Here is a 23,542-nt window from a genome sequence, read left to right as displayed (position 1 = left end):
CACACGAATCGGCCCACTGCCACCACTGGTAAAGATAATTAATTGTTAACAATATTATGTTAATAAGGCTATGACAGTTATAAATGCTTAAAAATTTAAAATTATTTTACTCCGATAGTATTTTTTTTTTTTTTTTTTTTGTTATTTTTTTTTACCCGCAAAAGGCAGAAGGCATTACTAGAAACAAGGAAATTACGAATCACGTCTATTTTTACAATGTTTCAACCATATAAAAACAAACTAGGTCAAAATTAAAATAGTTTCGTTGAATATCCTATATCACATCGCATTGTTCATATCAATATGAACTTTAAAACATAGCATTATATACAATGCGTACCTTGCAGCTCCGGTCCGACAACAGTAATCAAAGCGGCGAGCAGTCGACCGATGGTGCGATGCAAATCGTCTAAGAATGGCGGTGCATTGAATAAGAGTTTCAGCGCCAAGTTGAGTGTAGACTCTACATGGCTTCGGAACATCGGGCCTGACGCGTCCGCGAGCACTGACAGTGCGTGCAGGGACCACACCTGGACAGAGTTGAGTTTATGACAAATTATTGGGTTAGTAAGTCGAAATACCTGATGGATTTGTGTCGACAATAACTTTTCACATCCTCGCTGAATTACGATACTTTTTAAGAGATGAAGTGAGATTTTTCTTGATTTGTCGATTCAAATTTGCACACCCGCTAGACACGTGTATAATAGCCGCACGTGTAAGATCAATAAACAACGAGCTACAACTAAGGAATCAATCGGGTTATCAATACAAACCAATCACAAGTGTGATCGCGATTAATACCTCTATCTGTAATACGTACTTGCTTGCAAGTCGGCCGCATGATCCTGCGCATTGGCCCGCAACACAGGCAGCGCGGCCGCACCAGCGTGCGTGCCTCTTGCTCTCTGCACGGCGCCCGCCGCCGCCGCCGCCCGGGCTCCCCGCGCTCCGGCGCCCGCGCCCCCGCCCGCGCCACGGCCAGCACGCGCTCCGACAGCGCCTGCGCCTCCGCCTCCGACACACAACCAGGCACAGGCGGCCCGCGCATGCAGCCGCGCCCGCGCGTACTGGTACCACATTTGACGATAGACCGCCCTTGAAAAATGTACTTCTCATTGAATATACAAATAACACGCCTCAATATTTAAAACTTTAAAATAGCACTATTCTTAAATTGGGATCAGATATAGTCTTTTTAAATTAACAAAATATCATCTCTATAACAAACCAACATAATTTTTGCATAAAAATAATTTCATAGATAAAAAGGGCGAAATTATTTTTACTTTAACCCGTGAGGTAGCTGAATGTTTGCCGGCAAACATTGACAGCTACGCGTGTGACGGAAAAATAACCTTATTATGTAGTATATATGTAGTATATAAGGTTATAATCCCGTGACACACGCAAATGTCATGTAGCTGTCTTGGCTCGGCTATTGGCTATTTTTTTTTTTTTTTCACCTGCCCCTGAGGTGAGGTGTAGTAGCGGCGAGTGTGCGCAGCGCCAGCAGTAAGGCGCGTGTACACGTTCACCTGGATCGCCTCCTGCCGCGCGCCCTTCGACATCTTGATGCACTCCGCAAGTGCTCCAGCATTTGCTGTCTGAAATACAAAAAATCAGCAAAATGACCACCTTTTAAAAAAAAAATCTGAGTCGATTATCATATCCAATAGTAGACATAGTATAACACTATTAACAGGCATCGACACTCGCTTCTAAGTCACAGATAATGCTAGTTCAGAAGCTAGGCAATTAACTTTTTGGCAATTCCAAATTTGTGTAAATTAAATTATTATTTGCATAGATTAAATATTATTTTTTATTATTTATAGTTTTATAGCTCGATCACAGTATATACAAATGCAAAATCTATCACTCAGTATGATCTCAAATATAAAAATAAACTCAAAGTCACAATAGAGATAAGCGCGAAAGGTGACAATTTCCAAAGGGAACCCGACACAACATATACGTACTAATATGCATAAATGCTGTCTACAGATCTTTCTGCTAATAATTAGATTCTACATAAAGATAAGCCGGCAGGGGTCAGGTTATATGACGCTTTCGCAACAGATAGAGACCTGTGCTTGTTGGCGGCGCGTGCGAATATCTGCGGGAACAGCATGACGGCGGCGTCGATGACGGCCACGCCCAGCGGCGGCGCGCCCGCACTGCCGCGGTACAGGCAGCACGGGTCGTGCTCCAGCGCCGACGACCCGCTCGCGCTCAGCGGCGACGTCAACTGCAACAGGGCGGCAAGTGAACACGACACGCAACAAAATACAATACTCATTAAATTGCGTATTTATTTTATTGCTTTATTTATTTTATTGTAACATTTAAAAAAAAAATGAGATTCGAAGTGGCGTATACCAGCCGAGCAGTCAAAACTTCAAAGTCCTTTAACTCGCTAAACAAACTTTATACTTTAAAAATATTTTGTATCTGGATCGAGGACATATACAGGAATAACATAATCAAACATTACGAAAATTTGAGACATCAACATTTTTCGCGTGCCCGCTTCACGTGGAATGCCTCACTAGTGAGACGGCAACCGACATGACCAGAGAGATTAGGCGCAGGACCAACGGCTTTACATGCTTTCCGACGTATGAGAGTATCACAATGCCAACTCCTGACCTGACTCCAGGCTGCGACTGAGTATTTTTTTAAGATGGAAAAACCTAATCATAATTACTCTAACCCGACCCGGATTCGAACCCAGAACCTGGGCGCGGTAGTTGCACTAGCACAATTACAACTACACTACCGAAGCAGTCACAAATATAACTGTGGAAACTCAGCAGAACCACGCGTGCTGGTATATGACTACAGCTTAATGGTTACATCACGGCCCGAACCTTAGTTTCACCAATTATTTCTTTATTTAAATGACCAACTATAACTTTGGAATAAGTTGCCTGGGTGCGTGGTCCCCTTCTTCCTATAACCCTGGGTCCATCCGCCGTAGTGTGAAGAAGCATCTTACTAAACCGGCATGATTATATCGAATGGCATGAAATAGCCATCCGTTGCCATCCGATACTTTATCTGGACGACATCGCGCTTACTATCATGTGCAGTGCCGTCGCTTTGCCCTACCAGGTATATAAAAAACTATTACAAATTAGTTTTAACCCTTAAAGCATCGGAATGTTTGCCGGCAAACATTCCGATGCTTCACGGGGTTAATGTCTGTTCTTTTACACAACTCTTATTAATATTGAAAGGTATGAATTTCATAATGATTTCTTATGTTTACGCGAATGTTAGACATTTAAATTAAACTATTTTACGGATTTTACTCTGACTGCGGATGAACAACACCTCAGTCCCCTCCGTGACCGTGAAGGCTGCAAAGTCTTCGAAACGTCGGGAGAAAAGTAAAATATTAAAACCGAAATGAATTTGATTGATATTGTACGTACCTGTTCCTCAATGTCGGCATGATCCGTATCGTATATCCAGCCTTCTTCTCCTAATAATATGGTGTCACGAGGATGCATTGCATTTCTTAGTAATCCTGGAAAGGACAAACTTATTGAAATTACGTCAGACCTTTTTGCAGTTTATTATTTCTTTTTACTGTATATTTACACCTGGCAACTATAAATGTGAACTTAATTAATGAATTTGCAGAAATATGCCGCACTAGTAGAGTATATGTGTTAGTCTCTGTAGGGTTCGTTATTACTCATTATTACAAGGTCCTATCATAATTTTAGTATTGGTAAAAAATTGGAAAAGATATATCACGGGCTTCTCTTTATTTGTTTTACAGGATTTTTGTTTTTTTACTGAGAAACATTTATTTATACGATACATATTATAATACAAAAATAGAACACAGAATCTTGTAATCGTAAGTCAGCGAAATGCAATCGTATCGATATCTGTATCTTTAGTGTTGATATTTGTAGAAACATTTTTTTGTTATATCTTTGTTTTAGGAGCTTGGTCGTTATTTCGCGACTATGTCGCTCCGTACGTCCACTTTTACCCGTGCCTACTAAGTTTTGATGAAATCAAAAAGTAGTAAGGCTTTATTAAAAAAAAATAGTAGCATTAGGGTAAGCAATAAGCAGTGGCAGGTCGGTCAGTACGTACCGGTGTGCGTGTTGGCGCCGCTGGGGTCGGCGGCGCCGGCCAGCTCGGCGGCGAGCAGGCGCAGCAGCGGCGGCGCGGGCGCGGGCGCGGGCGCGGGGTGCGCGCCGCACGCCTGGTACAGCCGCAGCCGCAGCAGCGCCGCCGGCGCCTTCAGCGACCCGCCGTAGCTGCGCACCGCTGCACGCTCACTGCTGCAACACATCACTCATGCTCTAACGGCAACACACATGACGGCACTCAGTCTTCCATAAAAAAACACAGTCTGCTCCGAGGAATTATAAAAAATGTTGACGTAGCACTAACTCACTTGGTAAGAACAGCAATGGCTCCATCGATGGGCTGTGTCAATCGTTTAGCAGTATCATCGCTGTTCACCAGTGATGGACAGTGAATCAGCAAACTATGCAATGCTGAAAGAGCTCCAGCCCGACCCTCCAATGTCACCTGAAAAAAATATTATATCTCATACTGTACGCCTCCAAATTGCGTATAGATTTCTCGTAATACAAATATCGACCATATACATTAGTAAATAAAGTTGAGTTTAAATTATCACGTGGACATCAATCTTACCTGCCAAGTGAAAGCGTCTCCTCTGGATTTCTCCGATTCTAATTCCTTAGCCGACCTTGGGAAGCTGTTTCTCCACAATAGTAACATTCGAGGCAGAAGTCCCCGGACAACGGGCACACCTATATTCAAACAGAAAAATCAATGTATGATATGTGATACATTCACAATATTATTAAAGTCTTCGCAGGTTCTAAAATTATATCATTTTACAAGTATTAATATAGCGAAATAAGTCAATTTTCGGAATTTATAGTGGTTTTTTACGATAAAATCTGAAAACTTGTTTTATTTCTATGTCTAACATTCAGATAAACATAAAATCATTATAGTATTAATATTTTATACTGTATCCGACCAGATAGCAACAACCGTAAATAAAGTATAAAACCCACGACATTGGTCCAAGTAAGAGTAACGCGTTTCAAGATCAGTCCGTTTACGGTTTCGAACAAGCCGTCATAATTATTTTGACTAGCGAGAAATAATCAAAACTCGTCAGTCAATGCCAAATCCACTTACCGTCAAATACAAATGCGTCACTTTGCCCAGCTAACGACCATTATAATTCAAGCTCACCTAGCGTACAAATAGCTCCGACGATGAGCCAACCAGCATTGGTCCTGGCAGCGGTGAGCCTGCTGCTTTGTCCGGCCGATCGTAGTAGTTGCTCGGCCGCGTTGAATGCGATCTTGCCTCGCCCGTGTGGTACACCGAGGGGCGACAGTTGGACCGCGCCGAGAATAGCCGCTATGGCTGCTGAGTAACCTGTTGAAAAAAAGGATTTTTATTATTGTTAGTTAAGATTTTTTTTGTCACCTGACATTTTAGACAAAATAAAAATAAAGTATGAGGCGCAACGAACATTTATACTAGCAGAATAAAAGATGCAAGGTAGATAGACATAGTATAGTGAAAAAGGAAAAGCGAGTGAAAAATAAATATCCAATGGTAAATAAGACAAAAAGTAAAATTTCCCATCGAAAAGGAGGGAGTACAAAAGAGATACGATGACATAGTTTGAGATAAATTGAGATAGGTTTAGACGGATGGGATAGATGGATATTATAAGCTGAGATGGGATGGGATGGTAGAGTATGAGATGTTATGGGGTGATATGGGATGGTATGGGGCGGTATGGTATGAGATAGTATGTGATGTGATGTGATGTGATGTGATGGGATGGGATGGGGTGTAGTGTGTTGGGGTAGCGTACCGGAAATGTGGTGTGGCGTGGGGCGCTGGTGGTCGAGCGCGTCGAGACAGCGGTCGAGCAGCGGCGCCAGCAGCGCGGGCAGCGCCACGCACAGCGCGCGCGCGCACCACGCCGCCGCCAGCCGCGCCGCCACGCACGGGTGCTCCAGCACCTCACGTGCACAACGGACTATTAACACTACATTTATACGGCGTATCATCACACTATAAGGGTCAAATAGTTACATGATTCAACCCACTGGCTGGTCGACGCCATATTGTGACATCTTTTAATGGTAATAGAGGCAAAAATAGTACAGCGACAGGCCCGTTAAATTTGACCTAATCGATACATTATTATAAAGAAGACCTGCTATTCGTCAGTTTTTTTCAATAAAGATTTCCTACAATCAAAATCAAACAATTAGACTTACGGTAAAGATAGCGTCGACCATGTTCAGAGATGTGTCGGAGACGAGGTTCTGCACTGAAGTGCCGAGCTGCAGCGCGAGCTCGCCCGCCTCCATCAACGCGCACACCAGCAAATGCTGGCTGAACAATGTCTCCTGAGAAAATATAGAGATTTAATACGACAAATTTCAGAAAAAAATATAAACAACCTTGCTACGTCTACATGTGTCATGACATTTTTTTTATGAACTTTAACATATTAAAAAAAAGGTTTTTCAATTGCTACTACTACTGCTTGCTTTACTAACACACTATTATGCAAACTATTAAATTGAAGAAATACTAATACATCTTATGCAAAACTTGACATAAATTGAAAATTCACAATGAGTTAATTATGCAAATTATAACTAAAAATAAATCAACTCTTTTATATAAGATTAATTACCTGGTTACAATCCTTAGCATTTTCCGGGTTGAAGTCGATGCTGTTCATTTGCTTTATGACGATCTGTATGATCTCTCTGCACGCCGAGGCTTGCGCTTTTTCGCCCAACATTTTGCCGAGCGTGTTGCGCAGTATGTAGTTAATGCACTTTCTGGAAGTAATAGCTCAAATGTATTACACCAACAACAACATAATAGTGCTAAATAAAAAATCTTTGAGACAATTCTAGCTAATATATTTTTTTAATAACTTTGTTACAATAAATATAAGATCTGGTAGAGCTTGTTTTTTTAAAGAAAACAACTCACTCTTATCATTAAAATAAAATAATTATAGCCCAATTAATACCTATCACTTTAGTTTACCTTATAAATGTACTCATTCGTATAGTTATAGTATAATTACTACCTGGAATACACAGCATCGACATGCGAGCTCGCTGCCTTGGGATTGGCGACCAAGTCCAACACGTGGTTCAGGAACGTGGTCATATTCCGCTCCAACCACACTCCGCCCATATTCTGTACGAAGACTACGTAAGCCTGAGGAGAAGGGTAACGAGTTTGAATATCCGGCTCGAAGGACCATTTTTTCATTATATCGCGAAATTGATTTTGATAAATATGTTATAATTATAACTCACAAAGTATTTTTTCAAGACGGGTTTATCTTTTTAGAAACTAAAAGAAGTCAATACACTAGTGTATTAAAATGTTTTCCAGCTATTTTATCAGTTTAAATTTCCCATATCTTTCACCCAAATGAAACACCAAATAAAAAATTCAACGATAATTAAACTACTACTTACATGCGTCACACAAACTCTCACTTCCCGGTTAACTCCTGAGCCTGTTTTGATGATTTCCCCCTTGAGGAACGAGGTACCACCTCTAAGGAAAGCTCCCATCAGCAGGTTCAGCGCCTCGTCCAATGATACTACGTTCTTCTGTGAATCTTTTTTGTTTTGTTGGACTGTGAGGAAAAATATTTTATTATCAACATAATATGCCTATGTATTGTATCGCTAAATATTATCAATATCAACGAGGTATATAAAAAAATGATATACGATAATTTGCATAAACATTGCGCACAATAAATAACATTGATTTAAGTACAATATAAAAAATATAAAATGTCAAAGATGTCTAAAAAATTTATTATTTTTCTATATTTTAAAGACAATTTCCAATTGACTTAGAGAATTTTCACCTTAGAGCTGTTGCTTTAGTTTTGTATTAGTACCTGATTGGCCCATTTTCATCTTATTATTCATGTTAGTTGCTTCTCCGGCTTGGGTTGTCGCTATAAGAGCGCCCAAAAGTTCCGCAATAGCACACCTGTTAACAACAATCGATATATAACATACATCACTATAAAATACTCGATATTTTATCGCGCTATATAAGAATAGAACCGTAAACCACCAACAGCTGACGCCACAATTAATGACAATGAAGCATTCCTGTTTTTTTTTTTTGCACACCATACACGAACCAATGTCATTACTAGCATTTGTCCGTGTTTCGTAATTTATAATTTCTATCTAGCATCGACCCCCATCAGTGGGTCATTAGTGCTCTTAGGGAGTGGCGAATGGCGCAATCTCACCCAGAGCTTCGCGCTGGCAAGGGGTACAAAGACAAACCATTACCCTCATTCGACAATCGGGTTGAAAGGCCTCTAAAAGATTTGCCAATTATATCATCTTTGCTGGTGGTAGGATATTTGTATCCGCCGGCATCACAACCACCGTGTAAAAGCCGCCACAGTGCCCTGTGTAAGGGTGTCGAGTTCCGAGATAAGCCTGTTTGAAAAGTCCGGCATAATTATGTGGACTGAAGAGGGTAATATCTGGTTAACGGAAGCTTTATTTGACCCAACTCCACTTACCATCAATTGCAGAAGAATCACTTGGGCATGCCCATATGAAACAAAAAATAAACTATACCTCAACGTGTAGTCACTGGGATGCGCGGCCCTCAAGCACGCAGCAGCTATGGCGTCAAGGTCGGCGGGCGTGAGCTTCATCAGCGGTAGGATGTTTCGTAGCGCATGCGCAGAGGCGGCGCGCACGGGCGCCGCGCGGTCAGATAACAACGCGGCGCGTGCGGCGCGAGACACCTCGCGCACCGCCGCCGGAGCTGCCGTGCCCATGCCCACACAGATCTAAAACAAACATCACGCCTTTATCTCCGAAAAAGTAGGCAGAGGTGTAACCAGTCATATAAATTAAACACGGAACCTCAGAGTGGCGTCGTTCCCCGTACGTACGTACTTGATGAGCACAGAATTTAGCTAATGTTGTATGCGTACTTTGTTTTTTTTTGCTTGTAGTGTTACTGTGCATCAACTACTGGTAATCCGAAACAATAAATAAATGCATAACTACGCCACTCAGGCACCTAATAGATCCAGGTAAATTTTCCGTTACATCGTATGTCGGGGGTAAATAGGCGTTTACAATCAAGCGAACGAACGAACGTAAGATTTTCACCGATCAAGGCCACATGCTCACCCACCTTCGGTGACTTGCCCGCGCACGCTCATTCCAATTAAAATTTCAGTATATACCAGGCACTTTAAAAGATCTACGAGTTGATATGAATTTGCAGGTCGCGAGCGAAAGCAATGTATCACACAGTAAAAACTTGAAGTTATCATAATTTATTCTAAACAAAAGAACTCAAGTTTACAATGCGTTGATAATTTTTTATGCACATGTGTTACGATAACGTAAACTGGATCTCTTATATGAAAAAAAAACAATCGATCCTTTAAAAATGTAGGTAAGTTAAATTCAAATCAAATACTCCATTTACTTAGCACCGCACCCAGTTTGAACATAACTATAACTGGTCCGCATAAACAAATATCTTATTCCAGGAATCAAACCCCATATCTCGTATTACAGCCGACTTCTTTTCGTCGCATCAACAGTGCTTTTGAATTCTTTACCTAACTGTTGTATACAGAAGAACCCAAAATAATTGTGACTGGGATTTTTCATCTTAAAGATTACTCAGTCGCAGCTCGGAGTCAGTAAGTTGGCGGTGTTATACCCCCGTGTCCTCGAAAAGTACGGAAAGCCGTTGGTCCTGCTCCTGATCTCTCTCGGGTCACGTCGAATTACCGTCTCACCACACTTATGAGTGTGAAGGAATAGAGAGTGCACGTGTGTATTGCGCACACACTTGTGCACTATAATATCTCCTGCATACCTGGCTAATCTCCGTTGAGATTGGCCGCCGTGACCGAAATTCGGCTAGGAGAGATTCATACAAAAGAACTGATTTACCTTCTCAAGAGTATTCATGATCTCTAGTCTAGTTTGCGACTCGGCACTCTTCAACGATCTGATTAGGGTTGTCACAGTCTCCTCGTAAGATCTTCCCATCATCCGGCCGAGTTTCTCGTACATACTGCCCAGACAGCATATCGCAGCCCTAGGGATAATGGAATGAGTTAGTCACAATACAGCATACCTGATTCAATTCTTATTACCACCAAGTTAAAAAATAAATAGAAAAAACCTCTAAAATACAGCATATAATTTTAGCAATAAACCTGCAAAAGTTTATGAAATCATAATATTTACAAATTGCGAGAACCAAAAAAGAGTATCATAGCCTGCGGCACTCAACAGTCCACTACATCCCCAAATGATAAAATGCGATTGTATATACTAAAATTAAAACTACAATGTTCAACATCAATTAAATCCACAAATACTCACAACCTAGTCGGCAAATATGATGGCGAGTCATCCTTCACCTTAATGATGTCATTACACTTGTTCACTGTATCAAACAATAGGAATGTGTCCCCAACGGAGAACAGGGTGGCCAGACATCTAGCTAGCAGACGACGCGCTGGAGGCCCGAGAGACTCTCGGAGTAGATTCACCAGTTGCGCTACCAGCTTCTGTTGACAGTTCTTGATGTCCGTCTGAAAGAATATTTCTTTTGTAGTACTCCATATATATTATACTTAATAGGGTTTTGCTCCCGGCTATCCAATGTGCAAGAGTTTTTCCGTGTTAATAGTCCCCAAATATTTTTCTGTGATAAAGGGTAGTCTATGCTCTTCCCTATGTCTTAGACTATCTCCATAAAAAATTTCAACAAAATTCATTTGGTAGATTTTGAGTTAAAGCAATCATACAGACAGATGTAGTGGTGGACTTTATTTTATAATATGCAATACTTTTGCTAAATTGAAGAACAGGCAGTTACTGTATGCTAGTAGTTAATAAAATATAAAAAGTTGTGTTGGGTTGCCTTCTAAAAATGTTTACCGTTATTCATGCTTAGTCTTGTATTTTGTAGTAGATTTCTAATATCATACAATACATAATTTATATTCAAATGAACTTTTGTGTCTCTAGTTTTCTGGCATATAGCATCTGACTTAAAATACCTTGACACTACATTTTAAAAACATTATGTTACAAGGGGATTCCCACAAATCTAAACATGTAAGACAAGAACAGGGGAAGGAGACGAAGATCATTAAATTTGTACGATCCTACCTCCTGTAGGGACAAATTGCCAATGGATAGTTTTGACTTTTGATTATGGATGTACGGTATATACTCATGTATGTTGAATAGAATCATTATATCACAAATTATTTACTTAATCCTATAGACACAAGTACAACATTGAATAAGTTATGACATAACATTGTATAGAAGCTGAAAATATTAAAAGTAATGTAGACCATGTAGGTATTATAGTTTTCTAAATAGTGAGGAAAATGAATAGTATATATTCATTGCAATGTGGAATATTAAACAACCCTTTGGAACTGACAAGTATTCATATAAAACCAAAGGGTAAATCTGTATTGATATAGTTAAAAATTATGTCATGTCAATTTTATATATTGTAAAGTAATTTATCCAAATGTGAGTATATATGAGTTTTTTACTTGCTATATCATAGTTGCTAATAAGGAATACTACATAGACAATGACTGCATATCTACAACGCAATCACCATCCAGTCAAACATATACGAGTATAAATAAACTTCAGCCCACATACTATTGTTTGTTGTATATGAAGTGATTTCATAACTTATTGCTTCATTCTGTGACTAATATTACTAGATTGCACCTATATACTATGCTTACGTATAGTATACCACAATTTTAAGATCTGTAGAAACAAGTCTTTGAACATAGCTAAGGAATAAAAGTATTCAGATTCTATACCACACAGTTTTATATCACAAAACTGAAAACATACATTAAAATATAGCTATGCCTAGCCTTTCACAAAACTACCTCAAGCTTTCCCTCCGTACTATCTAATTGTACCACTAACCTTTAAAAGACATTAATCTATTTTAAAGCGATCTGACCCATTTAGAATTCACCCTAATGAGGTCTAGCATAGATGTTTAAATGTCAAATCAAATATCAGGTCAAACCCTTTTAACGACCTAATTAATAAAATATTTTTGCATTCAAAATTTTAGTAAAGCCTTTTTAGTCCAAGAATGTACATAAAATTATAATTTTTGGTATTGAAAACAGTGCCTTATTTTATAATAGATTTGTCACATACCAAACCAAAGACAATTAACATACCAAATAGAAGGTGCAAATAGCAAACAAAATAAAGTAATGAAGTTGAATAGCGATTATAATACAATACACATACAATAAATAAGAAACCTATCAGTTTTCAATCTATACTTCTATACTATTATATAAAGCTGAAGAGTTTGTTTGTTTGTTTGTTTGTTTGAACGCGCTAATCTCAGGAACTGCCAGTCCAAACTGAAAAATCTTTTTGCGTTGGATAGCCCTTTGTTCGTGGAGTGCTATAGGCTATATATCATCACGCTAAACCCAATAGGAGTGGAGCAGTAATGGCTAATCTCAGGAACTACCGGTCCAAACTGAAAAAATCTTTTTGCGTTGGATAGCCCTTTGTTCGTGGATTGCTATAGGTTATATATCATCACGCTATACCCAATAGGAGCGGAGCAGTAATGGCTAATCTCAGGAACTACCGGTCCAACCTGAAAAATTCTTTTTGCGTTGGATAGCCCTTTGTTCGTGGAGTGCTATAGGCTATATATCATCACGCTATACCCAATAGGAGCGGAACAGTAATGGCTAATCTCAGGAACTACCGATTCGAACTGAAAAATTATTTTTGTGTTGAATAGCCCTTTGTTTGTGGAGTGCTCTAAGTTATATATCATCACGCTATGACCAATAGGAGCGGAGCAGTAATGGCTAATCTCAGGAACTGCCAGTTTGAACTGAAAAATTCGTTTTGTGTTGGATAGACCTTTATTTGTGGAGTGCTATAGGCTGCATATCATCGCGCTATGACCAATAGGAGCGGAGCAGTAATGAAACATGTTGCAAAAACGGGGACTATTTATTAAAACGTTAAACGGTTAAAGTTATGCAACAATGATATATGACGGGATTGTTCCTCTTAAAAAGTTCTAAAAAATATATTATAAAACAAAGTCCCCCGCTGCATCTGTCTGCCTGAACATGTTAAACTCAAAAACTACCCAACGTATTAAGATGAAATTTGGTATAGAGACAGTTTGAAACCCTGGGAAAAACATAGGCTCCCGGGAAACTAGTACTTTTATAACGGAAAACTTTAGCCTGAAAAACTTTATAACGCGGGCGGAGCCGCGGGCAAAAGCTAGTGTATATATTAAATAACATACCTTATCTGCTGCAACCAATACTTTATCAAGGAATCGAAGCCACTCAAATATGAAATGTGGCTTCTTGTCATCAGGCAGCTGCTGGAGTGCTGCCTCATTCAGCATCAAGGTGTGTGTCACCTCCATGGTTCTAGAACAAAATGTTGATTATTCCAAAATACTATAAGGTAATTTTGACACTGCGTTAAAAATTAACTCATTTATTTGTCTTCTGAAAAATTACACCTTACCATACGTAGAATAAACTGTGTATGTAGATTAATAAAGTGCAAATTTTGATCAAAATAAATATATAAAAAAAGTCATTTTAATTTTTCATACCCTAAGGCTTAATTTTACATGCTCTACACTACATGACATGAATTTGGCTCAGCGGCAACATCATTCTTTCAGTCAGAAAAATATACTTATGCATACACCATAATCACAGTAAACTACAAAATTACAAAAAATCAGAACACAAAACTAGAATTTCAACAAAAATATTTGTTATTCACAGATGATTTTTGACAATATTGGTAAAGAGGAATAAGTGTTTGATTTTCCAAATGAATTCACAAATTCTCATAATATATTAACACAAATCTTATGAATAGCTATTTTAGTTAGTGTTGCAGTTGGGGTGACAGAGGGGGGGAAGTTACATTATTTAATATGTAGCTAGGACTATATGGTTTCATTTCGTAGCACTATGTCAAAATGACCCTGTATATGAAAAGGAATGATTACTCTAAAATATTTAATAAAATTACTTAGTATTGAACGAAAATTGTTATAAGCCAGAACATGTTTTTCTACTTATTTATTTACTAGCTTTTACCTGTGATTAATGCATATACAGTAAGTCTTGAAATAAATGTCCTAAAATATAATTACCTTAGAGTATACTTCAAATCTATAAAGGTCCTTTAAGTTTTTCGATTTTAAATTAAGAATGTAATTATTTAATTAACTTAAGCATTAAACTCCCTTCTAATGATGAGTTGTTAAAATGATCAGTATAATAATTCCAAGTACAATAATGAAATAAATTATTTACATATAATGTAAATATTTAAGAATTGAATACTCATTGATATCTCCAAATATATAACTCCATAAAGTAGTATTTAGCTAAACTACCTCAAATACATACACTTAAATTCTTAATTTCTACCTACATGTGATTAAATGTTTAACACAACATCTGGTATCCGCAATACACGGACATACGTTCGTGTACTCGACACTCGCTCGCTAGCAATGTGTTTGTTTATTATTAGTTAATTATAGTTAGCATGGCGTCAACAGATGAATCAACCAACTGTAAACTGTACCCAACATCCGAAACATACGATGGCATATTCAAATCCTTAAATTGCGTTTGAATAAGGAATTTAATCATCAATTACTCAACAGTTTAACCACGCATACAGATATTTAATTACATCGTAAAATAGAACAAACCTTATGATTGATGTAGACTCGAAGTATACACCCTTCAACTTTCCAATAACATATTAAACTTAATAACTTTATGAACAACACAGGGACAAGCACTGGTACTTGTATTTGATAAAATATAATAGAAATTTAGAATACTTTTAGGATTTCGCGAATAAAAAAATAAATAAAATTGCAGTACCCCACGACAGATGCAACGAGATAATAAAAATTAGACAGCAGTGTTCCAAATCATAAAGGTTGTTGCTGCAGTTGTATGAAATTTGGCATGATAGAAAAAGATAGGATCATTACATTTTGTATGCAAGCGAAAGAGAAGGATAGTTTTTTGTTTCCTATTGTGTCGTCCATTTGTTTTCTCAGTGCCAAGTGATATCATTATCACTTAGGTAAATAAACTATTTATAATTTGCAGACTGTAGTTATATTTCCCTTAAAATATAAAATTATGACTAAGACACACAATCATTCTATTAACATTTATAAATATTAATAATAATAATCTATAAAGAAACATTACTTTGATCTTACTTTCACTCAGTTCCGCAGCTGGTAATCCTAATGATTCCAGCCGTCAATTTTATGTCAATTTTGCCTTTGTGTCAATTTCTAGACGCTTGCAGAGAAATTCAAGCAAATTTTCTCATGAAAGTACTATCGTTTAGTGTTTAATTTGTTATCAAACTAACGATGTGGCAGTAAAATATAAGCAGCGACGTATAAATATAATGAATTTAGCCTCACATGACGCCTACGTGTATTTTATGTGAACAGTCACCAATCTGTAGAACTAATGATTAACATGAGTGCACAGCAGAGTCCGGCGAACACGCAAACCGCCGTCGACAGAGAGAGGATCTACTCATGGATACTGGAACTGTGCAACCCGGAGACGCGGGAGAATGCTCTCTTGGAGCTGAGCAAGAAGAGGGAGGTGGTCCCGGACTTAGCGCCGATGCTGTGGCACAGTTTCGGAACAATTGCGGCTTTGTTGCAAGAGATTACTAATATATACGTAGCCATGATACCTCCCACTCTCACCGCGCACCAAAGCAACCGTGTATGCAATGCCCTAGCCCTAATGCAGTGTGTGGCCTCGCACCCGGAGACACGATCGGCTTTCCTACAAGCTCACGTTCCTCTGTTTCTGTATCCCTTCCTGCATACGGTTTCAAAAACCCGTCCTTTCGAGTATTTACGCCTCACAAGCCTTGGAGTCATTGGTGCACTGGTAAAAACAGATGAGCAAGAAGTCATAACATTTTTGTTGACAACTGAGATTATACCACTCTGTCTTCGTATAATGGAAAACGGATCTGAGCTCTCCAAAACTGTGGCTACATTCATCCTCCAAAAGATTTTGCTAGATGACAGTGGCTTGTGTTATATTTGCCAGACATATGACCGATTTTCCCATGTTGCCATGATTTTGGGTAAAATGGTGCTGTCCCTCGCAAAGGATCCATCTGCTCGGCTCTTGAAACATGTTGTCAGATGCTATTTGCGTTTGTCGGATAACCCCAGGGCCAGAGAAGCACTGCGGCAATGTCTCCCGGACCAGTTGCGTGATGCAACATTCACTTCCTGCCTGCAAGAGGACAATTCCACTAAGCACTGGTTGGCCCAACTCATCAAGAACTTGGAAGCCCAGCCCCCACCAGCTAGTCCAGCACAGAATAACATGTGAGCAAATTTTGAAGCCACAAGCCCATTGCAAATAATATACTGATAGCCGAGTGGAAAGTGCAAAAATAATTCTCAGATATTAAGCTATTGCCTAGATAATGAAATATTTGATTTGAAATGTTATAAATTAACATCAATTAATAGCAATAAATTGTTAATGTAAATTGTTAATATTTTCTAGATGAAATTGATATTAATGTGCACATATTTGCATAATGTTATACTATTAAATATATTGTAGTGGGTTTGTGAGCCACTTTTAATAAAGAACAGAGTTATCTTTCAAATATATTCATATTTTTTTACCGAATAAGACAGTTTGTCTTCTTTAACATATCTTAATTATATGACATTACAATATCAGGAACAAGTAGTGATGAATTTATTTTGTCTTATATGGTATAATATGTCTCCATTTGTCATGGTCATTTTATTTTTAGGTACAATCGCTGAGAAGTGCTAAATTTGTATGCAGTTGTAGTCGACTGAACTAGGAATAAACTTTTTTTCATGGTTTTAAAAGTGGTTTTATTTAATCCTGGTAGTATTTCGACACGTAAATATAATTATGCTGTATATGGTCCACAGTAGATATGGTTTTATATTGATACAATATTATGTGTACATGTTAAGTTTACTGAAGCATGTAATAAATTATATGAAAATTTTAAGTTTTATTTTGTTTTCAATTACTTTCTGGACTAAGAACTTTTAAATATATATTTTTTTATATGCCCTTACTGCTTCAAACTAATCTACTTAAAAATGGATTACATATAAGTAATTTATTAGGGTCAATTTATATGGGCGCAGAGTCGAAGCGCATTTAAAGCGAAAATCTGAAAATTAATCCTTATAGCATATTGACCTTTATCTCCACAATGTAATGCACATAATATTTCTTCCGAAATGAAAAAGACACGTGCGCATTCACAGTATTCGGGCATCAGAGCGCGACCAACGTGTCGTCGCGCCCAGATCAGTAACTGAAATTCAACGACAGCCGTTTTAACCGGCAGTCAACTGATATTCATCATAACTAAATATAAAAACGTGCGAATTTTCGCTACTACGCGCGCATTCGTGGAATTTGTGAATTTGACGCCCGGATGCGCTGAGACTCTGCGCTCGTATGAATTTACCCTATTTTAGTTTATATTTATATATATAATATAATATCAGCCCTATATTATATACTGTCTCACTGTTGGGCACGGGCCTCTGCTACTAAGAGGGATTAAGCCTTAGTCCACCACGCAAGCCTAATACGGATTCGTAGACTTCACAGACCTTCGAACTTCCCAGGTATGCAGGTTTCCTCACGATATTTTCCTTCACCGTTTTTTTTTTTTTTTTTTTTTTTTTCTATTTTAATGGCTACAAGCACTGGGTTGCTGTGCTACGCCAATGACAACAAAGTTAAGGAAACGATTTTTATACATATACAAACGTTACAAAGAGTATAAAGAATTTAGAATACAAGTCAGTTAAGCTGAAAAAATAAAATAAATTATTGTAAAGACTCTTTGATTGTAAAGTATATAATAAATGTGAAAGTAACTACTTGATACTTGAAATGAAATTATAGTTTTATGTCATTTTCTACAATGAAAGAAGATATAGCTTTGTAAATATCAATATTAAATACGAGTAAATTAGAAATACAAGTGGGAAGAGGAATATTATGGGATATGAGACGATTTATGAATGAAGAACGATCATAACGTGGACAAGAGAAGAAAATGTGATTAAGGTCTCCGACCTCCTCACCACATTCACAAGCACTACTGCCAATAATATGAAGCCTGGCAAGGTGAGCTGGCGAGCATACATGTCCCAAGCGCATTCTTATAATACAACTAGTAGATCGCTTACCAAGCTTCAATTTGCAAAACCACGGCTTATTAGGTATGCTTAGTTGAACATTTGCATAAAATTTTCCTTTCAACTGTCTGGTTTCTTCCCAATACTTGTCCCAAGATTCTCTCAGAGAAGTTGAGGGAAGCGTAGCCAGATCGCTACAGTAATTTATGTATGGATATACATCCCCATCCATAGTCGCTTCGTTAGCTAAACGGTCAGCTTTTATATTCCCACTTATACCTGAGTGACCAGGTATCCAAGCTAAAACTACAATTAAACCTTTAGAAAGGCATTCATATAGCATTTCTCTTATAGAAATAATTATACTAGATGAAGGCTTAGTTTTGAATGGGAATTTTTCAATGGCCTGAAGGGCGCTGTACGCATCCGAAAAAATTACTGTTTTCCTAAGTTTCAGGAGAAGAATGTATTCTAATGCCTTATAAATTCCATAGCATTCTCCAGTAAATACAGAGCTTTCTGGTGGAAGTTTTATTTTCTGAATAACATTGTAACGAGGATGGTAAACCCCTACACCACAAAAATCTGAGGAAGAATGTTTGGATGCATCGGTGAATATTAGATGGAAATTAGGCCATTTTGTATCTACTATTTCGTTAAATTGAGCATTTGGATTAGGATAGTCTTTTTCAATACCCAATGAGTAACAGATTTCGGGTTTAAGTAAAAGGGATTGAAAGCCATACATATAAAGAGGAAGAGATATAGAACGATATGTTGGAGCTTGAAGGTTAGAGAATTTACGAAAACTAACAACCAAAGGAGGAGTTGACTTATTACGCCAAAAAGGAGAAGTTATAATATATTCAGAAAGAGTTTGGAGTTTTTGAAAGAGAGCATGACCAGAAAATTGAAAAGCTCTAAACAAAAATTTGTCACTTAAAACTGTCGTCTCAACTTAAGAGGAGGCTCTACACACTCGACTTGAAGGGCATTTATTGGACTCGATTTCATTGAACCCGAAATTATTCTTAGAGCCTTATTTTGAATCGAGTCAAGTCTTTTGAAAGCTGATAAATTACCCGGCTCTAAGATAAATGTCCCATAATCCAACTGGCTTCTAATCAGTGCATTATAAATAAGTTTTAATGAATATGGGTGAGCACCCCACCATACACCCGAAAGACATCTAAGGATATTAAGATTTCGTTCACATTTAATAACTACATAATCACAATGCGAAGAACCTGTGAGTTTGGAATCCAATATGAGACCAAGAAATTTCACTTCTTTTTAGAGGAATGGAACAGTTATTGTATTTTATATCAACGTTAGATGTTATATTTTTCCGACTAAATAACACTGTAGAGCTTTTAGAAGGTGAAAGCTCCAGTCCATTTGAAGTCATCCAAGACTCTAAGGAGGTCATTGCCAATGACATGGTAGAGCACAAGTCAGTATGGAATTTACCAGATGTATAAAGGAGAAGATCATCAGCATATTGTAGAATTTTAACTGATCCATTTAATGATGATTCCAGATCATATGTATAAATATTGTATAATAAGGGACTTAAAACAGATCCCTGGGGTAGGCCTTTTGATACTGTTCTTAAAAATTTGGTAGCATCATCAGAATCAACAGAAATATATCTTATTGTTATTAAATTAGAAATAAAGTTAGACAGCATGTCAGGAATTTTAAGATCACACATTTTTTTCGTTAGAACCGATGGAACCACGTTATCATATGCTGACTTAATATCTAAAAATACTGCAATTAATGAGTCATTTTGAGAAAATGCCAAACGGATATCAGACACAAAAATACTGATACTGTCTAAAGTACTTTTCCCTTTACGGAATCCGTATTGGCTATCAGATAGCAAACGGTTGCTTTCGATATACCACTCCAATCGGTTTTTACAAGATGTTCAGCAAGCTTCAACAATACTGTTGATAGAGCTATAGGGCGATATGATGAGCTTTGGGAGGAATCATGCCCTGGCTTTAAAATAGGTAACACAATTTGGGATCTCCAAGAGTCAGGTATGTTACCAGTAATCATTACAGAATTAACTATATTTAAATAATAAAGAAGGACATTATCATTAAGGTTGCAAAAAAATGAATAGGGAATTCCGTCTTCACCTGGAGACGAATCTTTTACGCTGCTTAGGATTCCTTTAAGCTCTGATAGCGAAAACATGGAGTTTAAGTTATGTTTGTCATGTATTCTTGGGGTACTGTAAAGTGGAAAATTTTCTGGAACAGAAGGGGAGCCAGTTTATCCAAAAAGATTTCCGTTAAAGAAGAAGAAAGGGTAGAAAATGATCTTTCCTTAAAAGCTGATCTAAACTTTCTAATATTACTCCAAACAATTGATGGACAGGTATCAGGGGAAATAGATGTACAAAATAATTTCCAGCTTTCGATTTTCTTCTTTTGAAATAAATTTTTGTCTGTTTAGAAACTAGGACATAGTTATCAAAATTTTCAGTTGTCATATTTTTACAATAAGCCCTTTCACTTTCTTTTCTATTTTTGGCAGCTTTTGAACACTCTCGGTCCCACCATGGAGGAGAGGGATTTTGGAAGACCTGTTTTTTTTAATGGGAAAAACTATATCCGCAACTTCAATCATAGCTTTAGCAAGAGCCTCAGAACATATGGCTTCGTCATTACACTCAATATCCGGAAGCTGAGAAATTTTGTCATCTAATAATCGTTTATATACCACCCAGTCTGCATCCTTCAGCATGTATTTTAAGCGAGGCGATCGAGTTATATTAGGTTTATTATTTTGAGGAAACCGAATAACAATAGGAAAGTGGTCACTACCATACGAATGAGAAAGGATTTCCCAAGTAAGTGAAGTTGCTAAATTTGGTGTACTAATTGATAAATCAATGGCGCTAAGACCTTCGTTAGGATTAGTTCGACGAGTAGGAGCGCCTGAGTTTAAAACACATAAGTTATAACAATCTATAATATCCATTAGGCCTCTTCCACAATTTTTTGTAGTTGAACAGCCCCAAAACTGATGATGTGAATTAAAATCCCCCAAAATTAAAAAGGTTTTGGTAATATAGAAATAATATTATCTACTTCTCGAAATATAGAAGGGCATGGGCGAGGAATGTAAATCGAAACGAAGCAAATATTATTAACAGAAGCAGCAACAATAGAAAAATCATTATGGTGAGAAGGTAAATTTAAGGGAGAAAAATGTTGGGAGTTTTTTATGAGTATAGCAACTCCACCATACCCATCTGATCTATCTTCTGGAATGCATGAATAACCAGGAATTCGAAAACAAAATCCCGGTCTAAGCCATGTCTCACTTAAAACTACTAAACTAGGGCTATATTTGTTTAATAAATAAATTAAATCTGATTTATTTTGAATTGCACTTCGGCAATTCCATTGTAGGATGTTGTTCAAGTGAGCCATTGTTACTGATTAATTGTGTTATCTTTTAAATAATGGGGCAACGTAGGACGGTAAAGTGGTTTGTGACAATGATTCAATTAGAAAATAACTAAATCAATCAAAGGCTGAGACTCTAACGAAGAAGAGTTGAGATCGTCTGCTTTGGAAGGAGAGCACATCCATTGGAATAAGAATGCGAGTTGTAGTCACTCACTAGAGCTTGATGAGCTGCGCGGTCATACCCTTTCTCCCGGCTTCCAGAGGAGGACGGGGCTTCTGGAAAACAGTTTTCTTATAAGATTTGTTATGTGGTGATTGAGTAAATGGATATTTAAAATCTTCAGTTCCCGCATTAAGAGAAGGTGGTTCAGACAATTTTAAAGTGTCAGCATATGATTTTACTACTGGTGGATGAATTTTAGACGCTTCAGAATATGACACACAATTTTGCGCCATGTATATTTTTATATTAGATTGTCTAGTTGCTTCAGGACAAGACTTGCTAATAGCAAAGTGCTGGCCACCACAAAGACAACAATAACTGTCATCCACCTCACAGCTACAAGATGAGCCATTATGCTCATGACCACATTTATAACACCTAGGCTTTGATCTACAACTAGTTTTAGTATGTCCATATCGACAACAATTAAAACATTGAATAGTTGGGTATATATATAAATCTACTTTAAGTGCATTATAACACATAAATATGCGCGTGGGAAGAACCTGGCCGTCAAAAGTTAACACCACTGTTTGTGAGGGTTTCCATGTCACAGTCCCATCAACAGTACTCTTATAATTAAGGCGTCGAACTTTAATAATTTCTCCACAACCTAAGGGAACTCTTATATTTTCTTTTTACTCACTTAGGGACATATCACATGGGATACCTCTTACAAGTCCCATTCTTGTGATATGAAATGTTGGGATATATGCCTCATAGCCCTTTTCGGTTAATGCAGTATGACTTAAAAATGTGTTAGCCGATGTACAATTGAAAATGCCATGGATATTTTATTGCGTCCAATACGCTTTACACTGCCTAGGACAATATTGTCTATTTGATATTTGTGTAAAAAGCGACCAAAGCATATTGGATGAAAACTAACATCTTTATTTGTGTCTTCAGAAGATTTTACAATATGAACTACAAAGGGTGCTGCATCTGAATTGGAATATTGCTTTTTAACCTCACCTAAAGAGTCAGAAACGATTGGAAGCGAAGAAGGAACAACTGGGGTTGACTGCACTTGTGAATATGGAGATGGATCACCAGAGTTCTTCTCATCACTGTCCACACAACAACAACCATGTTTGCCAGATTCAATTGCCATTGGGTTATTTCGTTTTTTTTTGTTACAGATTTTACAAATTCTATGCAGACGTGCCTTTTTTTTATTTACATGGATGTTGAACAATCAGTATCCATACTAGAGGCAGTATCTACAGTTATGAACTGTGAAGGTTCAGGAACAACACCCCAGGGTCTGGGGCTCCTTCATCCTGCTCATAATATATTAAATTTTATTAAAAAAAACTTACCAATAGTAGTGTTTCTATTTATACACAGTAAAATGAAAAGAAATAAGTAAATATATATATACAATATACAACTTAACTGACTAATTTTATATACAAATATTTTTTTTCCTTTAAGCCAAAATAAAACACCCGCCAAGTTCGAACGTTTCCCGCGCTTTTCTAAA

At 37.6% G+C, this 23,542-nt stretch overlaps 2 protein-coding genes across 2 annotated transcripts in view; one reads left to right on the top strand and one right to left on the bottom strand.

The window, feature by feature from the left end:
- The window catches only part of LOC115454693 (HEAT repeat-containing protein 5B), a 16,033-nt gene extending 879 nt beyond the window's left edge, over positions 1-15,154 (bottom strand). The window contains exons 1-21 of the mRNA XM_037447509.1: positions 14,896-15,154; positions 13,450-13,579; positions 10,479-10,690; positions 10,041-10,188; positions 8,694-8,911; positions 7,988-8,082; positions 7,551-7,714; positions 7,151-7,284; positions 6,743-6,893; positions 6,318-6,449; positions 5,906-6,056; positions 5,269-5,457; positions 4,693-4,811; positions 4,424-4,563; positions 4,120-4,310; positions 3,441-3,535; positions 2,091-2,251; positions 1,539-1,607; positions 824-1,070; positions 341-674; positions 6-25 (exon numbers count right to left, since the gene is read on the bottom strand). Of these exons, the coding sequence (XP_037303406.1) occupies positions 6-25; positions 341-674; positions 824-1,070; positions 1,539-1,607; positions 2,091-2,251; positions 3,441-3,535; positions 4,120-4,310; positions 4,424-4,563; positions 4,693-4,811; positions 5,269-5,457; positions 5,906-6,056; positions 6,318-6,449; positions 6,743-6,893; positions 7,151-7,284; positions 7,551-7,714; positions 7,988-8,082; positions 8,694-8,911; positions 10,041-10,188; positions 10,479-10,690; positions 13,450-13,575 (3,096 nt within the window). The 5' untranslated portion in view covers positions 13,576-13,579; positions 14,896-15,154. The remainder of the gene's footprint in view (positions 1-5; positions 26-340; positions 675-823; positions 1,071-1,538; positions 1,608-2,090; positions 2,252-3,440; positions 3,536-4,119; positions 4,311-4,423; positions 4,564-4,692; positions 4,812-5,268; positions 5,458-5,905; positions 6,057-6,317; positions 6,450-6,742; positions 6,894-7,150; positions 7,285-7,550; positions 7,715-7,987; positions 8,083-8,693; positions 8,912-10,040; positions 10,189-10,478; positions 10,691-13,449; positions 13,580-14,895) is intronic.
- Positions 15,155-15,465: 311 nt separating this feature from the next.
- On the top strand, positions 15,466-17,100 carry LOC119193389 (CCR4-NOT transcription complex subunit 9-like). The gene is made up of 2 exons (XM_037446985.1): positions 15,466-16,575; positions 17,019-17,100. The coding sequence occupies exons 1-2, from the start codon at positions 15,686-15,688 to the stop codon at positions 17,029-17,031; spliced, it is 903 nt and encodes a 300-aa protein (XP_037302882.1). The 5' UTR covers positions 15,466-15,685; the 3' UTR covers positions 17,032-17,100.
- The last annotated feature ends 6,442 nt before the right edge of the window (positions 17,101-23,542 follow it).

The sequence above is a fragment of the Manduca sexta genome, chromosome 6, assembly GCF_014839805.1.
Source record: "Manduca sexta isolate Smith_Timp_Sample1 chromosome 6, JHU_Msex_v1.0, whole genome shotgun sequence".
Lineage (NCBI taxonomy): Eukaryota > Metazoa > Arthropoda > Insecta > Lepidoptera > Sphingidae > Manduca > Manduca sexta.
Note: the sequence above shows the minus strand (reverse complement) of the source record. Positions and strands in the feature narration are given on the sequence as shown.